This window comes from Peromyscus maniculatus, chromosome 12 (assembly GCF_049852395.1).
Source record: "Peromyscus maniculatus bairdii isolate BWxNUB_F1_BW_parent chromosome 12, HU_Pman_BW_mat_3.1, whole genome shotgun sequence".
Lineage (NCBI taxonomy): Eukaryota > Metazoa > Chordata > Mammalia > Rodentia > Cricetidae > Peromyscus > Peromyscus maniculatus.
In genome coordinates, this window is record NC_134863.1 from 11,923,729 (window position 1) to 11,943,875 (window position 20,147).

The following is a 20,147-nucleotide window of genomic DNA, read 5'->3' on the forward strand; positions in this document are numbered from 1 at the left end:
AGTGTTCTGCCTGCATGTACGCCTGCAGGCCAGAAGAGGGCACCAGATCTCATTGCGGATGGTTGTGAGCCACCATGTGGTTGCTGGGAATAGAATCAGGACCATCTGGCAGGACAACCAGTGCCCTTAACCACTGAGCCATCTCTCCAGCCGGAATTTTACTTACTTTATAAGTACTTCTGAGTAAGTGAACTATCTCTGTATAGTTATGTATTTTCACTTTCAATATGGGCACAAAAGCAAACAGGTCATGAGTTGCTTCACCATGGGGTGTTTGGGAACGTGCTGTCCGCAGGCCTGTCATGCTGAAGGGCCGCTAAGTCACCTCGACTGCAGACACCGCTGGACTCTGTATTCTGAATTACATTTCATTATGAATTTTAATTGTTAATTTAAAACACAGAGACTGTTAAAAGTTTCCAATCTGCAGCCTGTAGACTCTGACTCCCAGAAATGGCTGGGCCTGAGCCTTCTAGTAACAATATCCACCATATATATATACATACAATAGTAAGGAAAGTCAACCATATATATCTGTGGCATGCAGTGTGTGTGTGTGTGTGTGTGTGTGTGTTTCCATCCATCCATCCATCAATCCATCCATCCATGATAACAATAGGAGACTGAGGCAGGACAGGAAGCCTGGGTTATACAGCAAGTCCCTATCTCTAAACAGACACAGACATGCAGACAGAGAGACAGACAGACACAGACACAGACACAGACACACACACACACACACACACACAAATTCATTCAAAGGGCGTGATTGATGAAGCTTGCTTTAACCCAGAAAACCTAAATGAAAAGGATGTTTACACAAAAACCAAGAATGACTAAATTGGATCCTCTATTCAAAACAAGACATTGTGGAATTTAAAGTCAACAGCAGTAAAAAAAAATTCTGGAAAGTCATGATAAAGCTCCCTTTCAAAGTAGCAATACTCCTTCTTAAACTTCAGGAGTTCTAGGACCATTCCCGTTGTAACATTATTAAAATGTAAAGAAATGTGACTCTGAGATTCTCAAAGGAATCTGGCATCCCCCAAACATTAAAGAGTCTAGGATAAAAACATATTTTGCCCAGTAATTTCAAAGCAGCATCAGACTTGGTGGAGGGATGCTGGGGGACAGGTAGGAAGGAGGTGCACAGTCAGCAGTAACTATCGGCACAATGATTGACACATCATCGGCACCGATCCTGGCCCTGGCCTCTGCCCTGGTGCACTCAGGCTGCTCCTAATGGTTCTTACTCACAGATGCCCACAGAGCAAGCGGGGGGTGTATCACCGTCCTCACTCAGTGTCAGTGCTAAGTCAGAGGCTTCCAGTCTGCAGCTTTCTAGACCAACAGAGAAGGCTGCAGATGCAGACTCCCAGAAAAGGCATCCTCAAGGAATCCTGGATCCTGAGATTTTTGCTCTCGCTTTTCACTAATAGTCTCTGCCCTTCAAAGATATGTCTTCTGCAAGTCATGTGGTCCTTAATTCTAGAGGAAGCTGAGCTCCATTTAAATAATTTACTTCATTGCTCATGAAAGCCATGTTCCTAAGACTTGACTGACAGGCTCTACTGGATCAAAATCACCCAAGAAACACGACAAATGAGCAGCTCGGCAGCTTGCTCTGTGCCTCAAGGTGCTGGAAGTTGGGCAGTCTCCAGTGCTCAGGTGCCGAAGGGCAGCCTGCTGCCCCAGGGCCCTTGAACATCTTCTCAGGTAGCACCATCCTGAATCGATTTCATGGTTATAGCTGCTAATCTGTCTCCCTCTCTCCAAATCTGGGATTCCAGGTATGGGCCACCACACCCAGACCAGCACTTTGTTTTTGCAACTTTTTTTCTTTCCAAGTTCCCACCTGCTACTTACTACTAGAATGTCTTCCTTTCAACGACAAGGAAGTGAAAACTTGAGAACAGAATTCATAGAAAGCATTTTTCCTTCCGAGTGCTTTTCTTTCAACTCTGAGCATGGGCAAGCAGTTATGAGAAACAGAGAAATGTTCTTAATAATCGTGGAGGGGAGCACACCCACATAATTGCTGCTTCAAAATGAGTGTGCTTAGTACACTGACAGACTGGACCATCTGTAAGAAATCGGATTCTATATGATCTTTCCCTAAGGACTTTGTGATCTTTTACACTTGTCTACAAAATACATCAACAGGTTTCCGCTGAGTGATGTGACCATTCGACGCTATAGGAAGGGTAGAAATCACACTTATTTTACATAAGTGGAGAAGGAATCGGTGCAGTTCAGATGGTGAGGCTGAGCGACTGTCCACGGGTTCACAGGCAGGGGGCGATCAGGGCCAATGTAAACACCACCTTTACCATACTTCGGTGTCTTCATTGTCAGTGTCCTGTGATCCACCTTTCCAAGACTCCTACAGAGCTATATGGGACATCAGCTTCAGGTGTCCTTTTGGTTCCCCTTAAAAATCAGTGCTTTGGTCCTTAGCCAATAAAAATGAGTAGCATGAGAGAAGGAATATTTCCTGGGCATATGCAGTGCTGTTCCTGTGATGGTGGGCCTCAGATCTGAGTGCACACAAAACCACTCAGAGATTCTTGATTCAACCATAAGCCATTCCCTCCACCCCTGTAGTAGGAATGGTCGAGGAAATGGACTTAAACCAGTTGCCAAGGCATGGGACATAACGTACTTCCTTATGAGCCGACCTGGAGTCTGCCTGAGGGCCTAGCAACAGACACTGTCAGAGGTCCTGATCATGCCCAGCCAGTGAGGGATGATCACACAATGCCACCAGGTTGGGACACAGCGTGGGTGCTGGGAGGAGGGTATATAAGGCCTTCCCCATTATTGAATAAATGAGTTTGCTCTTTGCCTTCAACTGACTCCCAGTGTCTGTGTCATTGATGCTGTGCCTTCTCGATCCCTCCCTGCAAGGGAGCCGTTAAAATCCAGCAACACACCCTGAGTCTCTGCATGTTTGTGGTGAACCCTAGGAACCTACATTTTCATAAGTGTCTCAAGACTCCTGGCAGGGAAAATCTACCTCATAGTAAACAGATGTTAGGTTGTGTCCTCACCTCCTAGTGAGCTGGAGTTAGTTAAGTAACAGCAGTGTTAACTATTCTCAGATGAATTAAGCTTGTCCCATCCGAACTATGTTTATCCAGAGCTTATGCATGCAGGTGCCTGAATGCTGGGTGAGGTGGCCACACCTCCAATCCCAGCACTCGGAGGCAGAGGCAGGCAGGCCTCTATATGAGTTTAAGGCCAGCCTGGTATATATATATTGAGTGCCAGGTCAACTAGGGCTACACAAAGATACCCTGAAAAGAATATTCCTCGAACTGAACTATATAGATATATAGAGATGACAGACATAGATGCCTCTGACGGGCAGGTGTACAAACAGACACTAGCGGAAGAACATGTCAAAAGCGTTGGGACTTACTACTTCTCCCTGATGACCCCAACCTGTAAGAAATATGATGCCCTCTCCAACATTCAGTGAGCTAACCTCCTCGTGTGTTTAACCTCCTCGCTCATTACCTTGTTCCACATTCTCCACTGTCCCACACTCAGCCAACAGTCCATCCAATACCTGTAAAGGAACAGGAAGAAAAGATCATAAAAAAGACACTGATTTGCCTCCGCAAGTGAAACACATTAAAACAGAGACACAGGAATAGTGTAAATAAGCTGGCATTTCAGGTCTTCCATAAGAACTCTACACATCTAAGAATTCAGGACTTTTTGCTGATTGCTTCCCAACAGCCTATTCAATAAGATGACACCACACAATTTTGGAGTCTGGTAACTGAACAGTTATACTCATCTGATGACTCAAAACCATGCTGTTGAAATGAAAAGCAGACTAGAGGACAGAGCTCATTTTTCTTTAGGGGATTTAACAATTCTTCCTTTGGCTTTCCTCAAGGGGCCTCCTTATTTATTCAAGTAATAGACTGTGTAGACTTTTCCACAGTAAAAAATTGTTCTTGAGGATGGAGAGATCCCAGCACCCACATGGCAACTTATAACCAACCACCTGTAACTCCAGTTCCGGAGGATCAAATGACTTCTTCTGGCCTCGTGTGCTACTGAACACATGTGATGTACAAAGACCCACACAGAGACACACACATACACATAAAAATAATAAATCTTTTTAAAAAATTTTTCTTTTGCTTTGTTTTGTTTTGTTCTGAGGCAGGTTTCTCTATGTAACTTTGGAGCCTTTCCTAGAACTTACTCTGTAGACCAGGCTGGCCTCAAACTCAGAGATCCGCCTGCCTCTGTCTCCCGAGTGCTGGGATTAAAGGCGTGTGCCACCATCACCTGGCAAAAGTTTGCCTTTTTTTTTTAAAAAAAAAAGATTTATTTTTGAGATAGGGTCTGGCCGTCCTGGAAATCCCTACATAGACCAGGCTAGCCTCAAACTCAAGAGATCAGCCTACCTCAGTCTCCTAAGCACTGGAATTAAAGTCACACACCACTATACACCACAATGCCTGGTTATTTTGTGTGTGTGTGTGTGTGTGTGAGGAGAGAGAGAGAGAGAGAGAGAGAGAGAGAGAGAGAGACAGACAGACAGACAGACAGACAGACAGACATGCGCTTGCAGAGGCCAGAGGTATTGGATCTGGGGTCATAGGTAAGCCACTCAATTTGAAATGGAACTTGGGTCCCCTGCAAAGGCAGCTCTTCAGCCTCATCCAGTTTCTTCTTCCGCTTTTAAAGACAAAGATAAAACAGCTTTTTTTTTTAGGCTGGTCTGGTATCCTGTGGGTTAGGGCAGTTTGTTCCTAACAGTGGGGCACTCCTTGCATCCTACTGTATTTAAGATAGCAATCTTAGACTTGGAGTGCCCTGCAGATATATCTTTAATGGTTACTCATGGCAACTAACTCAGAACAAAAACAAACAAACAAACAAATCGACCCCGACAAAGAACTTTCTGTTTCCATAGGTTTCCCGGTGCCTCAGCCAATCAGAATGGGGAACAACAAAAATCGTTCATCAGATCATACGCTAAGAATCACAAAGAGGTGCACACTTTGTCCCCTGGCTGGTGTGCGGGTGTTTGTGGTGTGGTACCTGAGGGCGAAGACTGAGAGGCCAGAGGGCACCTGGCTGGGGAGGGAGAAACAAACAACCTCTAAATCGCACCGTGTGCCCCAGCCCTGGAGAGGAAGGACAGGACCCAGAGGTGTGGGGGACATGTCTCAAGGTCTCTGAGTCCTAAAGCAAAAGGAAGCTAAGGCAAGGAGGTGTCTGGAGTCCCGGCTTACCTCCCACTGCAGGTGAGGCGGGATGTTCCGAATCTGGATTTTTCTGCTCCTGTAAAGACAAGAGCAGTCTAGAACCTTTTCTCCATACACTCCAACTTCAGCAAATAGCAGACTCAGACAGAAGATCATAAACCAAGCTCACTGTCCAACTAGAAGCACCAACCCTCCCCCCCCCCCCCCACACACACACAGAGAACATTCCTACAGTGGATAGTAGGCTCCGGGTTTTAAGGTTTCCAATTACCTTGGGAGGAGAAAAAAAAATCCACAAATCGCAACAAGTTAAAGAAGCTACAATTTAAATACAGATTTACATTTCCAATTTCCTACTAAAGAAGTCAAAAGATAAACCACCATATATTGTTTCTATGATTATTCTCTCAAAACATACGTGCTTGCAACTGATCCTATCCCCAGGTTCAAACACACTGGGTAAGGTCACAAATGCTATGGGCTTAAACAAAATCAGATTTTGTTTCATGTCCAATTTCATTTAAAAATTTATTTCCAGAAGGTAATTTATTTACAGTTCGAAATTAAATCATCATAACAATTTTCCATCTCCCGCTCCTCGCTGGAAGCAACTTGTTTCTGCATATCTTCAGTTTCATGTAAATACAGACTTACGTCTCTTACAGAAGCACCGGTACGTTCTCCAGTCTGTACCTTGTTTTTTCACCTGATAGTAACACACTGACAATCTTCCTGTCTTAGAAAGCTTCCTTGTCTGTTTCCTACCCCATGAATGTCTAGCATTTATTTCATCTAGCCACTTTCCTTATCTTGAATATTTAAACTCTCCCCCTCCCCCCTCCCCCCCCTCCCCCCCTCCTCTCTCCTCTCTCCTCTCTCCTCTCTCCTCTCTCCTCTCTCCTCTCTCCTCTCTCCTCTCTCCTCTCTCCTCTCTCCTCTCTCCTCTCTCTCTCTCTCTCTCTCTCTCTCTCTCTCTCTCTCTCTCTCTCTCTCAATTCAGAGGCCTTTCTTAAGACATTCCGACGAAAGTCCGACGGCTCTAAATGATTTAGGTATCTTCTTCTGTGTTTGTTTTTGTTTTTCAAGACAGGGTCTCTCTATATGTAACCCTGGCTGTCCTGGAACTTGCTCTGACCTCAGACTCATACAGATCCTCCTGCCTCTGCCCTCCAAGTGCTGGAATTAAAGGTTTGTGCCGCCCAGCTCTTCTTCTGCCTTTTTTTTAATGTAACAATTACATAGAAAATGTAATTAAAATTACACAGAAAATAAGCCAGGCATGGCGATCTAGGTTTCTTATACTAACAATCATAAGACAGGAGGATCATAAGTTCAAAGCCAGCCTGGGAAGAAAGGCAGCATGGTCTTTCTATTCTCATCTGCTGAGCCCCTATTAAACCCTGGGAAGACCCACCAGTGTACAGAAGTGCAGTTTTCATTGAGCTCCAATTCCATCAACACTCATTTGTGTGTGTTTGGGGGGGGGGGGGTTATGGGATATGATGCTGGAGGAGGGATGTGGTCCCTATCCCTTTTCCCTTCTTTCTGGTGCTCGTATTTCCAAACAGTGCTTGTACACAGCCACATGCATCCCCATGGCTTCAACCTTGGCAACAGCCTTGGAGGAACAAAGAAGTACAGACTACGAGAAGGAAAACCAGTGAAGCGAGCAGCTCATCTCTTCCCTGCACGTGCAGGTTTGAGAAAGTGCCCGCGGAGGCCAGAGGACAGCCTCGGGTGTGTTCCGGCAGACTCCGGGAGCCGAGAGACAAGGTCTTGCAGCAGCCTGGAGCTCCCCAAGGCTACTAGGTACACTAGGTTGGCTGGTGCAGGGGTCACACGCGTGAGCTGCCGTGTAGTCTTTAAAGTGTGAATGCGCTGTGTTAATGGCTAGTACGGGTGAGGATGTAAAACCTCACATCTTATGGCCGCACGGAAAAAGCAGCAACAATCAAGAGCCACTTTTCTGTCTCCAGGTCCTAAAGCCTGGCTTAGCGCACTCTTTGGCCCCTGTTCTTCATAAAGAGGCAGGCCTACGGTGACTGCACAGAAATTTCCTACAGACGGTGCACCAAACCCATCTGTAGAAAAGTCATCGGAATTTAAGAAGATAGAGTATGTCTAAAAAAAAAAAAAGTTTGTTATTTCCAAATATAAATATTGACTAACTGCTAACCAAAAATATAGCCCACAGACAGCAACTTATTCATGAGCTCAAGGATATCCGAACAAACATAGCTACTGCACAGTATCTATCAGCACGTGATAAATAAGTTATATACATATATAGTTATATATAGTCATATATAGTTATATATAAATAAGCACAGTTATAACAGATAGCTGTTAAAAATGGAGTAGATATATATACACACACAGGGTGTATATATCTTGCAGGGAACTCTCTAAGGCATGTCGTTACAGAAAACCAGTTACTAATTAAGTTGATCCTGGTTTTGTAAATTATTTGTATGTATATGTGTACATGGGGGTGTGTGTGCACTATGTGTGGGTGCCCATGAAGGCCAGAATCAGACCCCCTAGAACTGGAGTTACAGGTGGTTGGGAGCCAACCACCAAGGGTGCTAGGAACTGAACTCGATCCTCTTACAGGAGTTCATGCTCTCAGCCACATCACCAGCCCCCCGGACGCAGACCATAACATACAGGCTGTTATTACGGCTGGCTTGTATCTACTATGTAGCCAAGGATGGCCTTGAACTTGTGGAGATAGATTCTCCTTTCTCAGCCCCTCAGCTACTATAAGAGTTTTAATTGTTGATCTTTGTTTTTAAACAAGTAAGACAGGGCTAGAAACACAGCTCAGCAATCCAGAGCACCGAAGAGTAGGTCTGTACACATGTATACATGCAGGAAACTCACTGACGACAGCCGAGCAAGGCACTGAGCTATGAGTACAGCAGAATGGCGCTTGGAGCCATGTTATTGCTTCATCCCCTCAGCAGAACAGTAGTGTTTGGTTTTCTCCTAGGTCCACGGCCTATGCAGTCTCCGTGCCTTGGCCACCCAGGCAGTGTAGGGCTGGGGTTCCATCTCACAGAGTGGGCCCGAAACCTAATCGGGTGGTGGCTGGCCACTCCCACGAGCTTTGTACCACCACTGCACCAGTGTGTGTGGCAGGCAGGCCGCCACGGAAGACAGAAGAGCTTGCAGCTGGGTCTGTTCGCCTTTCTCCTTCGGGAGCACACGCAGTGCCGTCCGGCACCGTGACTGCTAGTCAGTCAGGTGAAGGTTCTATGTAGGCGTCAGCCCGACTTCTTCGTGTTCCGTGAGTTATGCAGGGGCTGTCTTCAGCAATATGGCCTTAGCATCCGTTTGTGGGGAGCCACCCATGGCTTGGGTTGTTTAGGGGTTTCCATGGGACCCCTTTGGCCAACACCTTGATTAAAAGTTACCCATTTCCTGCATTGGAGGTTTTGTTGAGTGACAAGAGATGTTTGGCGGGGCCCTGCATTTAACGATTCCATTTAGATTTCTTTCGCATATGGACATATTTTAAGAAGCTTTTACTTGCTGGGTGGTGGTGGCACACGACTTTAATCCCAGCATTCCAGAGGCAGAGGCAGGCGGATCTACAGTTACAGGACAGTCGGGGTTACATAGGGAAACCCTGTCATTTAAAAAAGAGAGAGAGAAGCTTTTACTTTACTAGATTTCCATATGAACCCTCAAATGACCCTCAGTTTAGTGGTCCCTCCCCATACTCCTCCCCCATGGCCCCCTTCTTTTCCTCTCTTCTGGTGTGATCCTCCTGTTCCAGTCCACGATCACACTGCATCCCCCAGCCTCTCCTCACCCACCCATAACTATCTTTTGTATTCTTCTTCCCTAGGGAGATTCTTCCTTCTCCACTAGTCCCTTACTCTATACCTGGACTCTGTGGTTAAATGGTGGGAATGTAAACTTGTACACCCACTATGGAAATCAGTGTGGCAATTCCTCAGGAAGTGGGAATAGACCTACCTCAAGATACAGTTATACCACTCTTGGACATACACCCAAAGGACTATCCATTCTACTACAGACACTTTCTCAACCATATTCATTGCTGCTCTATTCATCATAGTCAGAAAACTGGAATCGGCCTAGATCTCCATCAGCAGACAGAGAAAGACAATGTGGTACATTTATTTACACAATGGACTACTACTCAGCTGTTAAACCAAAATCATCAAAGTCACAAGTAATCATGAAAGTTCTGATGTAACCCAGACCCTAAACGACAAATATGGTTATACATTTGCTTACATGTGGGTGTTAACTGTTAAGTCTTTGATAAGCAGGGTATAATCGACATAACTGTCATTTTAATCAATATGTAAGATTTATTCATTAAAAGCATGCCAGAACTTGCTAAAGAAAAAGGGAACAGGATTGCTTCAGCCAACACTCATATCTCCTGCTCTATTACTGCAGAGCGTCAGTTTATTTGACAAATCATCTGTTCAAATGCAACAGCAGAGAAACTACAGGTAGCTCATCCCATACCCTAACTGAACAGCCCTCAAATGACGGCGCTTCTTGCAACAGATAGTTCCATGTGAAGGCTGCATTTCAAGTGAGCAGAAAGCAGACCTGATTAAATTCCCATGTCAGGATGCTTGGAAACATAATCTCTAAAATGCTTGTCCACATCAAGGAATAAAGGAACTGAGAACTGGGAAAGGAGGTTGGAGATCACCACAGAAGGACCAACAGCCTGGACAAAAACCTCTTTAGGAAATTGGAAACCAGGCCCAGAGGGGCATTCCTATAATCCCAGTGCCCTTGAGGCTCGGGGAGGAGGATTGAGAGTTACAGGCTAGCCTGGGCTACACAGTGAGACTGTCTCAAAGAACAAAAGGAAGAACAAGATGAGGGGGATGATAAAATAGAGGAAGAGCAAAGGAGGGAAGGAGGAGGGAGAGACTGGGAGGTGAGGATGTTGTCACAGGAAAATTCCAACACTTTTCTGAAGCTCTGAATATAATTCCCTCTAGATAACATCCCGCATCACGCTCCTCCGACCCATTATTTACAATATAAAGAAAAATAATGGTAGCTTTCCCGATCTTCTCTGTGGGCTCACTGATACTCTCTCACTCACCCCTCTATCGGTTTAATGGGATGTAGACTAATAAAATTTCAAAGATACATCCAAAACATCCTTCACAGTTTTTAGCAGGAAGATATCCCCACACTACAAGTGCCACTTATATCAATGGCTCTATGCTTCTCACTGAAGCCTTACCACTGCCAGTGAAGTGCCTATCACTGTCAAAAATTTTCAGATAAATAAACCGAGTTATCTAAGTCTCAGTCAGGGAGTGACAGGTTTTTTGCTTTATATATTTAAATATTTAAAAATGTCACACTGGAATTGCCAATTCACCAACAAAAGTTTGTATTTCAAGGATGTATTTTTGTTTCAATAGACTCTGGGTAGGATGCATCCCCTTAGACAGAAGAACTACTAGCCTTAGGGATGAACATGTAAGCCTTTCCTGCAACATCAACCTCACTGCAGATTTTCACCACACCCTCTCCTACTAGAAGGAAACTTCTCCACAGGTGGGGACACGTGGAAAAATCACCTGCTTCAGCTCTGCCAGGCTGTGCCATCCCTCATGGGGCAAGACCAAGTTTTAGAACCTCCCCAAAATACAGGTGGGACAAATTCCAGAGAGCTCCCAGAGAAGAGTAACAGTGTATGTGTATTGCCTGAAAAGAAGAACACATTGGAATTCAGGGACGTGAGACACTGGATACAAAGACTGCATCTGTCTGTGCATCCCAAAGACGCGCACTTTGCTTCAGCTTTCCAAGGTTGAAACAGAAGAAACAAAAACGCAAGTAAGCATTCCATTTAGTCTCTCATTCTGCTGTGATGAAGTGCTGCTGGGGGGGGGGAGTGTTCTGAGACACAGTTTTGGGATGTAGCTCAGGCTGGCCCTGAACTAGCTATATAGCCCAGGCTTGGCTCAAACTCATGATCTTTCTGCCTCAGTTTCCTGAGTGCTGGGATTACAAGTATGTGCTTTCATGTGTGATGAAGTTTCCACTTAACAAAACCCATTTCTCGAAAAGTGATTAACTGCCGGGCGGTGGTGGCGCACGCCTTTAATCCCAGCACTCGGGAGGCAGAGCCAGGCAGATCTCGGTGAGTTCGAGGCCAGCCTGGGCTACCAAGTGAGTCCCAGGAAAGGCGCAAAGCTACACAGAGAAACCCTGTCTCGAAAAACCAAAAAAAAAAAAAAAAAAGAAAGAAAAAAGAAAAGTGATTAACTAGCTTTATATGAGCCCTGACTTAAAATCTGTATAATTAAGACTAACCATGTTACAAACAAATATTTACATACAGCAGGGAGTTCAGATAAATAACATAAAGAACCCAAGTTCTGATGTGGCACCTGGACAGGCTCGCCCAGTCACCAGGGAGTGTGTGCTCCTTAGCATCACACCCACCGATTTCTCTACGTCTTACCTGGATCTACCCTGTTTTTTCCCCCACTGCTCAGCATCCTTCCCACTTTTCTTCTTCTGCCCCAGAAGGCAGGACCACAGCAGTGTTCAGCGACCAGCAGTGGCTAGTCTCTAAACAAGCCACTTCTTCCATTTCACATTATAAACAATGAGCCAACACCATTTTATCCCCGCCCCCAAAAGAAGAAACTGTGTCCACCATCTTTATCATTATAGTCATGATGAATACTACTGATGTTAAATTCTCTCTGGAGTCCAAAGCTGTGCAAACCACATACTCCCCCTCATAAGCACCTTCCACCAGGCCAATCAGATCGTGTGTGAGGCCTGGGGTCCTGAACAATCGGACCACCAGTACCCAAATATTCCTACCAAAAGCTAATAGAACTGTGATTGATTTTGAAGACTAGGATGACCTTTAAAGGTTTTAACTAAAAGTATTGCCAAATCAGGCAACAAACACCTGCTGTATCTATGAGAAGCCAGTCCTTTCAAGTTGTCCAACCCGTGGGCTGCATGCAACCCAGGATAGCTGTGACTGTGGCCCAGCACACCTGCAGGTGACATCATGTCATGATATCAAAAGGCTGAACACCTGTACACCGGAGTGTCAGGGAACAAAGTAATATTACCTTTGCAGCTTACTCTCTAGGGAGTGAAACACCAGCCTCCATTCTCATAAACACTAGAACAGCTGTTTGCTCAATCCAGGTCCCTATCTTTCCCTCGCTCATTTTTAGATATTTTTTTTTCCTGCTAAAAACAAAGCACCTTTAAATGCCCATGCCTGTATAACATCCTTGTGATGTAACACACTCCAGTAAAGGCAAAGAGCCCCCGGGAAAGCTGGTGTTGGGCCCTGCCGCTGTAGCACGGGCCTGTTGAAAAAGCTCTCCTCTACACCCACACTCCACCCCTGCATTTAGCTCTCGGAGTTTCTCTTTGCCACACAGGAGAGCGACAAAAACCTAGGATGCATCTGCAACATGCTCCAGGAGGAAGAACAGGAAGGAGAAAGTTCTAATGGCTAATTATCATAATGCAAGGTGATCCAGAAAAGTAATTTCTCCGAAGTGGGGGGTGGGGTGGGGGTGGAACACCTGTAATCCTGGCTCTCTGGAACCTTAGGCAGAAAAAGCTCCTAAGTCCAAGGCTAGCCTTGGCTACAGAGCAAATTTGAGAGCAGTCTGTAATCAAGACCAATCAAGAAGCACGTTTTGAAGGTCACGAACAGATGCTAGTCAATGACCACCTCTGGCATCTCAGGAGGTGCTGTGGTTTGGGAATCCCTGAGGGTCCACAGGGTGGAGGCAGGGGCATACACCTGTAAGGAGCAAGGGAACCTCTGGGAAGTAAGCCAAGCATAACGCTCTTGGGTCACTGGGGACATGAGGCATTTCCTTGTGACTCCTTTGGCAGCTCTTACCCTCCTTGTTCAAAACATCACATGTTCACTGGTGCAACTCCCTTCAATACTATTCACATGTGCCGACAGCTGTTACGGGCTCAAATCAAATCTGTGTGTCAAGTAACCCTTTAATCTCTATAACGTTAGCTGCCTCGGGGACTTGTTACGGCAATGAAAAGCCAAAATGCAACATGTTAATTCTTGTTTTAAATTAGCTTCTAGCACTAACAATTACACAATCTGAATACACAGAAATTCACTTTTGCTAGGCGGCGGTGGTGCACGCCTTTAATCCCAGCACTTGGGAGGCAGAGGCAGGCAGATCTCTGTGAGTTCAAGGCCAGCCTGGTCTACAGAGCGAGATCCAGGACAGGCACCAAAAGTACACAGAGAAACCCTGTCTCGAAAAAAACCAAAAAGAAAAAAGAAATTCACTTTTGAGGATGGGGCCTGTCACCGAGCCGCATCCCTAGCCCAAAGTTATCTTTTCAATACTCAAAATTTAATGCTTGCTTACATGGCAGCCTGTAGCCAAGTTTTAGAAAAAGTCATCTTAAGAATATATGGTTGTAAAAACTCTCAGGGCAACTGCTATAAGAACTCTCCCTAGGGAGGTGGAAACAAAAACCTTCATTACTGAGCACCAACAAAACCAAGGCACCATTTTGCTCGAGTCCAACTTGAGGAACCAATGAGCCCATTGAGCCTACTTACAGAGCATGCGTGAGGGTGACCCCAAGACAGCCAGGCCACTGAAAGGTTTCATGACAGCATGGATGACTTCCCCATAGCATCGCAGCTAACTTCCACAGTCTAAATGCTCCAGCACCTCCCAAGACCACCAGAGCGCCAGCAATCAGGGCAGAACTGTATACAAATGCCCGGGAGGTGCTACAGGATGGCAGACCCTCAGGTGAGGGTCCAACAACCCTCCCCACATCTCTGCCACGAAGAAACATCAACGGTCACTAATCCTGATCTGGGGGTCACTTGCACAACTGTTCTGACCAAAATGGTTTTGTGTTCCACAACTTCCTTCACTTCATACACAACGACAAAGGAATATAATAGTGTTCAGCCCAAGAATCCATATGGTCTAACACCAACATCTCTGTTTCTTCCTTCCACCCCAGCATCTCTGTGTCTGCCCCAGACAGGCACTGGCATCCGTACACTAGATGATGTACACGCCCCTCGGAAGGATGCATCCCTGGCTCTCAGTTACAAAGAGGCACTAAAGGCTACAGGAAGAGTGACCCACAGCTTCTTTCCTGCTGGACCTTCCAGACTAGTGAGCGTTCCACATAACTAGACCAAAGAATGCCTACAGAATACAGTGCGACCACTTGAGGACCATGTACAGAGCTCAGAGGAGAGGAGGTGTGTAGGAACTAAGTTTAATCCTGAAGGAAGGACAGACATCCGGCAGAAAGAAGAGCAAAGGGCATTTATCCTGCAGAGAAAACGGCGTAAGTAAGGTTGGCAATCCCAACCAGGTAGCAGCAGGTTCAATATGGGCAAACTCAGGAAAGTCCCAAATCACCGAGACACCAAAGTACACAGAGAAAGCACACTGTGATGCTACACAAGGCTGCAATGAGCCGAGGCCAAACAAATACACGCTAGGATCAGGAGTCCCGGGGGGTGGGAGGGGACAGGTCAGGAGAGCGCTCACAGAGGGAGCCATCTCCCCACCCTCACCCCCACCCAACAACTCACAGGCAGAGCACCTGGATGCGGTCTGCAGCGGCAGACACAGAGACAGACAGACATTAGGACCAACCCGTGGGCTCTGCTTGCCCACAGCGGCCATGTGTCGTCCACAGACTAAACAGTCTTGACCCCTCAGCCAGCAAGAGTCTTGTTTCCCATTAGGTGTGAGCCCTCTGGGGCTGCAAATGGACAAGGGGTGTGACGGGCCTAGACGGAACAAGGATATTCTAGAGATCTTGCAGAGCTTCCTTTGGCTATCCCAACTGTTAGACGAAGGTCCTCAAGAAACTGGAATTTCCCCCCAGGAATCTCAAGCTGGGAGGAGGTGGCCGAAGCCTGGTGCCGGCCAGCAGGGTCATTTGTCCTCCTGTCCCCTCCCTCCACTACCTAGAGGAGATCCCACATAGTCCTGACCATCTGCGTGGCCACCTTGCAGGAGAAACTAGAGCCCAGACAACAATGGGTTAATAACAGGCAGGACACCCTGGTTACAACCACTTACCTATCTAGCCTTCCACCTAAGTTAGGAGCCAGAAAGCGGACTTGGGGGAGGGGGCAAGCCGCTGGACATCGTTAACCCTCTTCTTTCTCCGTGTGGCCACAGTGAATGATTCTTTTTTTGTCTTTTCACTACTGGTTTAATTGGCTTGTGAGGGTGGGTGGCTGAACCTGGCTTATTAGGGCAGTCAAGGCTCAGGCTCTAACCATAAATAGCTCCTGTAACAGTGAGAGGTCAGAGTCTAGACAAAATGTATTGTTAATAAATTCTTATAATTGTCATGTGCCGCTCCCACCATAGTACAGATGTAGAAAAGCCAAAGGTTCCAGTTCAAAGCCCATCTACCCAGGTATTCAGTGGACCTTGGGGGAACTGTTGGACCTCACCAACTCAACTCTTATCTGGTCTCAGAACTGTTAGGTTGGAAGAGTACCTACGAAGGGCCACCATGATTTCTGTCACATAGCTGTTCTGTTTTTCTAGCTAAAAGGAAGATGAACCAGATTGTATCGGCGTTCTCAAATTAGTCTGGATTTTGTGGTAGACGGAATTTCCTAAAGATGACTTCATTAAAAAAAAAAATCCCACCCTGACTTTGCTATTTTTCCCACTGAGATATTCTTCTGAAATCCAGCCAGGCTCATGACCAATGAGAAAATGAATCTCTTACTTCTGAAGCTAGAACACACAGCATGCTTCTCTGAGGAATGCTACCCTCAGATCTCAGCCACTATGGTAGAAGGAAGAGTAAGCAACCACAGAGAAAAGCCACAGCTTCAGCCAACAGCCCAGCTGAGGTCCCAGATGTCAGCCACATCAACCTGCCAGAGAGAGAGAGAGAGAGAGAGAGAGAGAGAGAGAGAGAGAGAGGAGAAAGCGGCCTCCAGCTGTCAAATTATCTTGGCCACTGAGTCTTCCCAGCAGAAGGCCCAACACAGGGCAGAGACAAAATATGCCTGACTACACCCGTTCCATTCTTGACCCACAGAATCTGTAAATACACAGGTTTTATTTTAAGCCACCTAATTTGGGCTTCCTATGTAATAACAGAGACTGCAAACAGATACAAAGTCTTTTGAGGCAATGGAGGATCCTGAAAATGTTTGGGAGTCGTTAAAAGCAAGCTGAAGGTTTCTAGGTTAACTGAGTGTGGTCACCCGAGGTGAGGTGAGTGTATTTGGAGGAAATCACCAATCTTGTGGAATGCAAACACTGAATGTCCTGGTAGGAGCAGTTTACAGGTACATATTAGATTCAGAGGTCAAGGAAAAGTGAGATATTCAAATGACTCCAACACCTGAACTAACGCAACGCCAGAATCAGACATCTCCAAACAGGTGTTCTTGGTAGATAATGAGCGGAGAAAGAAAGTAAATTTTATTTGCGATGATTGGAGTTAATTTGACAGAATTTAGACTCATCTGGGAGATGAGAATCTGGGCATGCCTGTGGGGTGTTATCTTGATACATTAACTGATGTGAGAAGACCCATCTTAATGGTGGTGAGACATTCCCTGAGCAGGGGCTCCTGGAGGAGGCAGGAGAATGGAGACGGCAGGCTGAGCAGCGGCAGGCATTCCTTGCTTTCTGTTTCTTGTTGTGATACAATGTAACCAGTTACTTCAAATTCCTGAAACCTTGATCCTGCCGCCATGACGGCCTGCCATCTGGACTTGTAAACAGAATGAATTCTTTCTCTTTTGAGTTGCTGTAGTCAGAGTATTTTATCACAACAATAAGTAACTAAGAAATTGTTGCACCAGGAGCAGGTTTGTGGCTGTGATAAACCTGACCATGGGGTGGTGGTGTAGAAGCCCTGGGAATGGTTTCATAGTTAAAATGTGGAGGAGTCTGGTGCTTCGAGATAGAAAAGCCCTAATGCGCTGGAAGCAGGGCTTAATGGGCCATTCTGGTGAGTGTTTAGGTGACAAGAATGCTTAGAAGACAGAGACAGTGAGTGAAGTCAGCTCATGAGGTTTCAGATGGGAGAAGAAAAAGTGTATGAGGAACTGGGCTCTGGGGAATCTGGCTGCATTCTGTCTGCATCCTGAGAACCTGAGTCTAAACGAATTCAAACGTATAGAACTAATGTGTTTGGTAGCGAGAATCTTCAGACAGGATAGATGCTGAGAAAGTAGATGTAATCGCTAAAAAGGAATGAGTTCCTGAAGACAAAAATCTCACACATCAAAGGCTCCAACATGTGAAAACAAGCTTTTCGAAGAGAGAGAGCTGGAACTGAGAATATGGCTGAGCAGTCAGGATCCCTCCTCCTCCAAGGAGACTGTTTTCCAAGGGTCAGCACACAGCAGCTGATACACCTGTGGCCCATGGGAGCCAGGCTATATCTCAAGCTGCCAGCAGAACTTGGCCGTGTCATTCATGTGCTACTGGTTTGGAAGGTGTGAAAGATGCAAGATTGAGAGGATTCTGGAGCCTTGTTCCAGGGTTTCAGAGAGCAGCTGAGACCTGGCCACGTGTGGCAGGGTCAGAGCTCCTGCCAAGGACCCTTCAGAGCCCACTATGTATTATGACGGCCAAGCCCAAGGTGCAGTAGGAACTTCAGGGTGTCTAGCAGAGATGCCAAGACGATGTGACGTCCGTCACGGACAGCTCCAGGCATAGAGTGGAGCCAGGCATAGAGAGAGGCTGTGCGTGCTGCAGACAGAGCTGCAGAGTTGGGGTAAGCAAGCCCTTTGGAGCCACTCAGTTTTACCATGAGCCTCAGATGCCACACACGGGGCTGCAGGATTTGGGGTTGGCCCTGCTGGCTTGTAGTCTGATCATTTGTTGCTATGCCAAGATTTCTCTCTTCTGGAATAAGAATGCTTATTCTGTGCCATTACATGTTGGAATAAAAAATTTTGTTTTTTGTTTGTTTGTTTGTTTTTTGGTTTTTACTTTTGTTTTTAAAAAAGAGCTCACAGTTTCAAGACTTGGCTCTTTTAAAGTGTTAGAACTGTTAAAGAGTATGGGGACTTTTAAAGTTGGAGAGAATGCATTTTACATTGTAACAGTCATGAGCCTATAGGGACAAGAGATGGAAGGTGACAGCTGAAGAAACGTGTGTGGGTGTCTAGTTGACAAGGGGTGGGTTTTGTGATGGTCAGTGGTAACTGCTGACTTGACAGAGCCTATGATCACCTGAGGAACGGGCCTCTGGGTACGCTATGAGGTCTTAACACTAATCGACGTGGGAAAATCAATCTTGATTGTAGGCAGCAGCATCCTCTGGTCAGGGCATTCTAGACTGTGTAAGATGGAGGAGGGTACCAAGCATGGGCAACCACCATCCCCTGCTTTCTACTTCTCACTGTAGATGCAATGTAACCGGCAGCCTCAAACATGGCTTTCCCCACCATGATGGAATCTAGCCCTGAACTGTGAGAACACATCTTTTATCCTCTGAGTCACACTCACTGGACTATTTTATCACAGCAAAAGAAAAAACTAAGACACCATCCTAAACATGTTGGGCCTACATGATGTCTAGACAATCTGTGAGGCACCCAGCAAGCAAGAAGTTAGACATTCATGACCAGAAGTTGACTAATGAAGGACTTTGGCTGAAACCTTAGAAAGGAATGAGACCATACTAAGAAAGTTCTGGCCTCCAGGTGCCTACAACATTCAGTTAAATCAACAAGCAGGAGGGGCTAGTCAAAGAGACAGACTTCTCAAAGTGCCAACCAGCTTCTGGAAAGATGTAATCAAAGGGACAAATGACTGATATTGATCCAAACAACTGGGGCCTAAAAAGGCCAAGATTAGAGGAGAACCTCTTTGCCACTGACGGAAAGTCAAACAGACACATGGACTGAAGAACAGAGACGACAAAATGTACATTTCTAAGAGTGTGGGGGTCACATGGCCACATGCACTTGTCTATCTCCAGGGTACACACTAGGTTCCTAGACAGTTCTCTGAGTTCCCCAGCCCGTCCTTCAAACTTTAGGAGAATGGTTCTAGCGTCAGTTGAACCCCACAAATTTCTTGGGTGGTATAGAGTATCACCGAAGGAAACAGGCCGTCCAGACTGCAAGGCAAAAACCAAGGCAGGGTTAAGATGGGGCAGCCTTCTACCTGGGAAACTGCACAAGAAATCCGGCTGGCTGGATTCCTTTTATGTCTGTAGTAAATTCTTTGATCAAAAAGCTGTTCTGGGAAAGTTGTGGGTGGAATAGATTCATTAACAACTCTAAGGCTCTGAATCTCACTCAAAAGTGATATGAAGAAGAGGAAGAAGTAGAGACCCTGATTGGAGAAACAAAAACAGTGAATTCCAGAAATGAGCATTCTAAGAACAGGATGCCAGAGCACAGGGAGGCATGGGCTCTGAGAAGGAGGTGGTCTTATGCCTGCTTTCATGTGGGTTACCCTGCTTCTTCCCAGTGGGCAGACACAGCATCAAACAGCTGGGCTGGACTGGGACGCTGGACCTCAAAAGCAGAACAGTAACTGGATAACCCACAAGCAGAGTCAGCAAAGAGGCAGTTCTGCAGATCAGAGCACCTCAGTCCCCAGCAAGAGTGAGAGCAAAGAGAAGTTACACTTTTCTAAGACCTCGCTAGAAGTTCCTGGAGAAACGACATTAAAATTCTTCCAGTGCTGTGTTTACTTTCCCCAAAACACTGTTTTTAATGAAGGAAGGCAATGATGATCATGTCTGAACAGCATGCAGGGGCTTTTTTTTTTTTTTTTAATAAGTGAAGAGATCCGAGGTCTAAGAAAAATCAAGCGAGCATAAGGAAGGCATTTGGCTGCCTACTGCACACTATTGGGTTTAACACTTAACAATACTTTAAGGAAA

The 20,147-nt window shown here is 45.9% G+C and overlaps 1 protein-coding gene and 1 pseudogene across 1 annotated transcript in view; both read right to left on the reverse strand.

The window, feature by feature from the left end:
• The window catches only part of LOC143268218 (bcl-2-related protein A1-like), a 277,543-nt pseudogene that overhangs the window by 210,255 nt on the left and 47,141 nt on the right, over positions 1 to 20,147 (reverse strand).
• Positions 1 to 20,147, reverse strand: part of LOC143268216 (insulin-like growth factor 2 mRNA-binding protein 2) — a 78,551-nt gene that overhangs the window by 29,109 nt on the left and 29,295 nt on the right. The window contains 2 exon segments of the mRNA XM_076549352.1: positions 3,520 to 3,571; positions 5,262 to 5,310. Of these exon segments, the coding sequence (XP_076405467.1) occupies positions 3,520 to 3,571; positions 5,262 to 5,310 (101 nt within the window).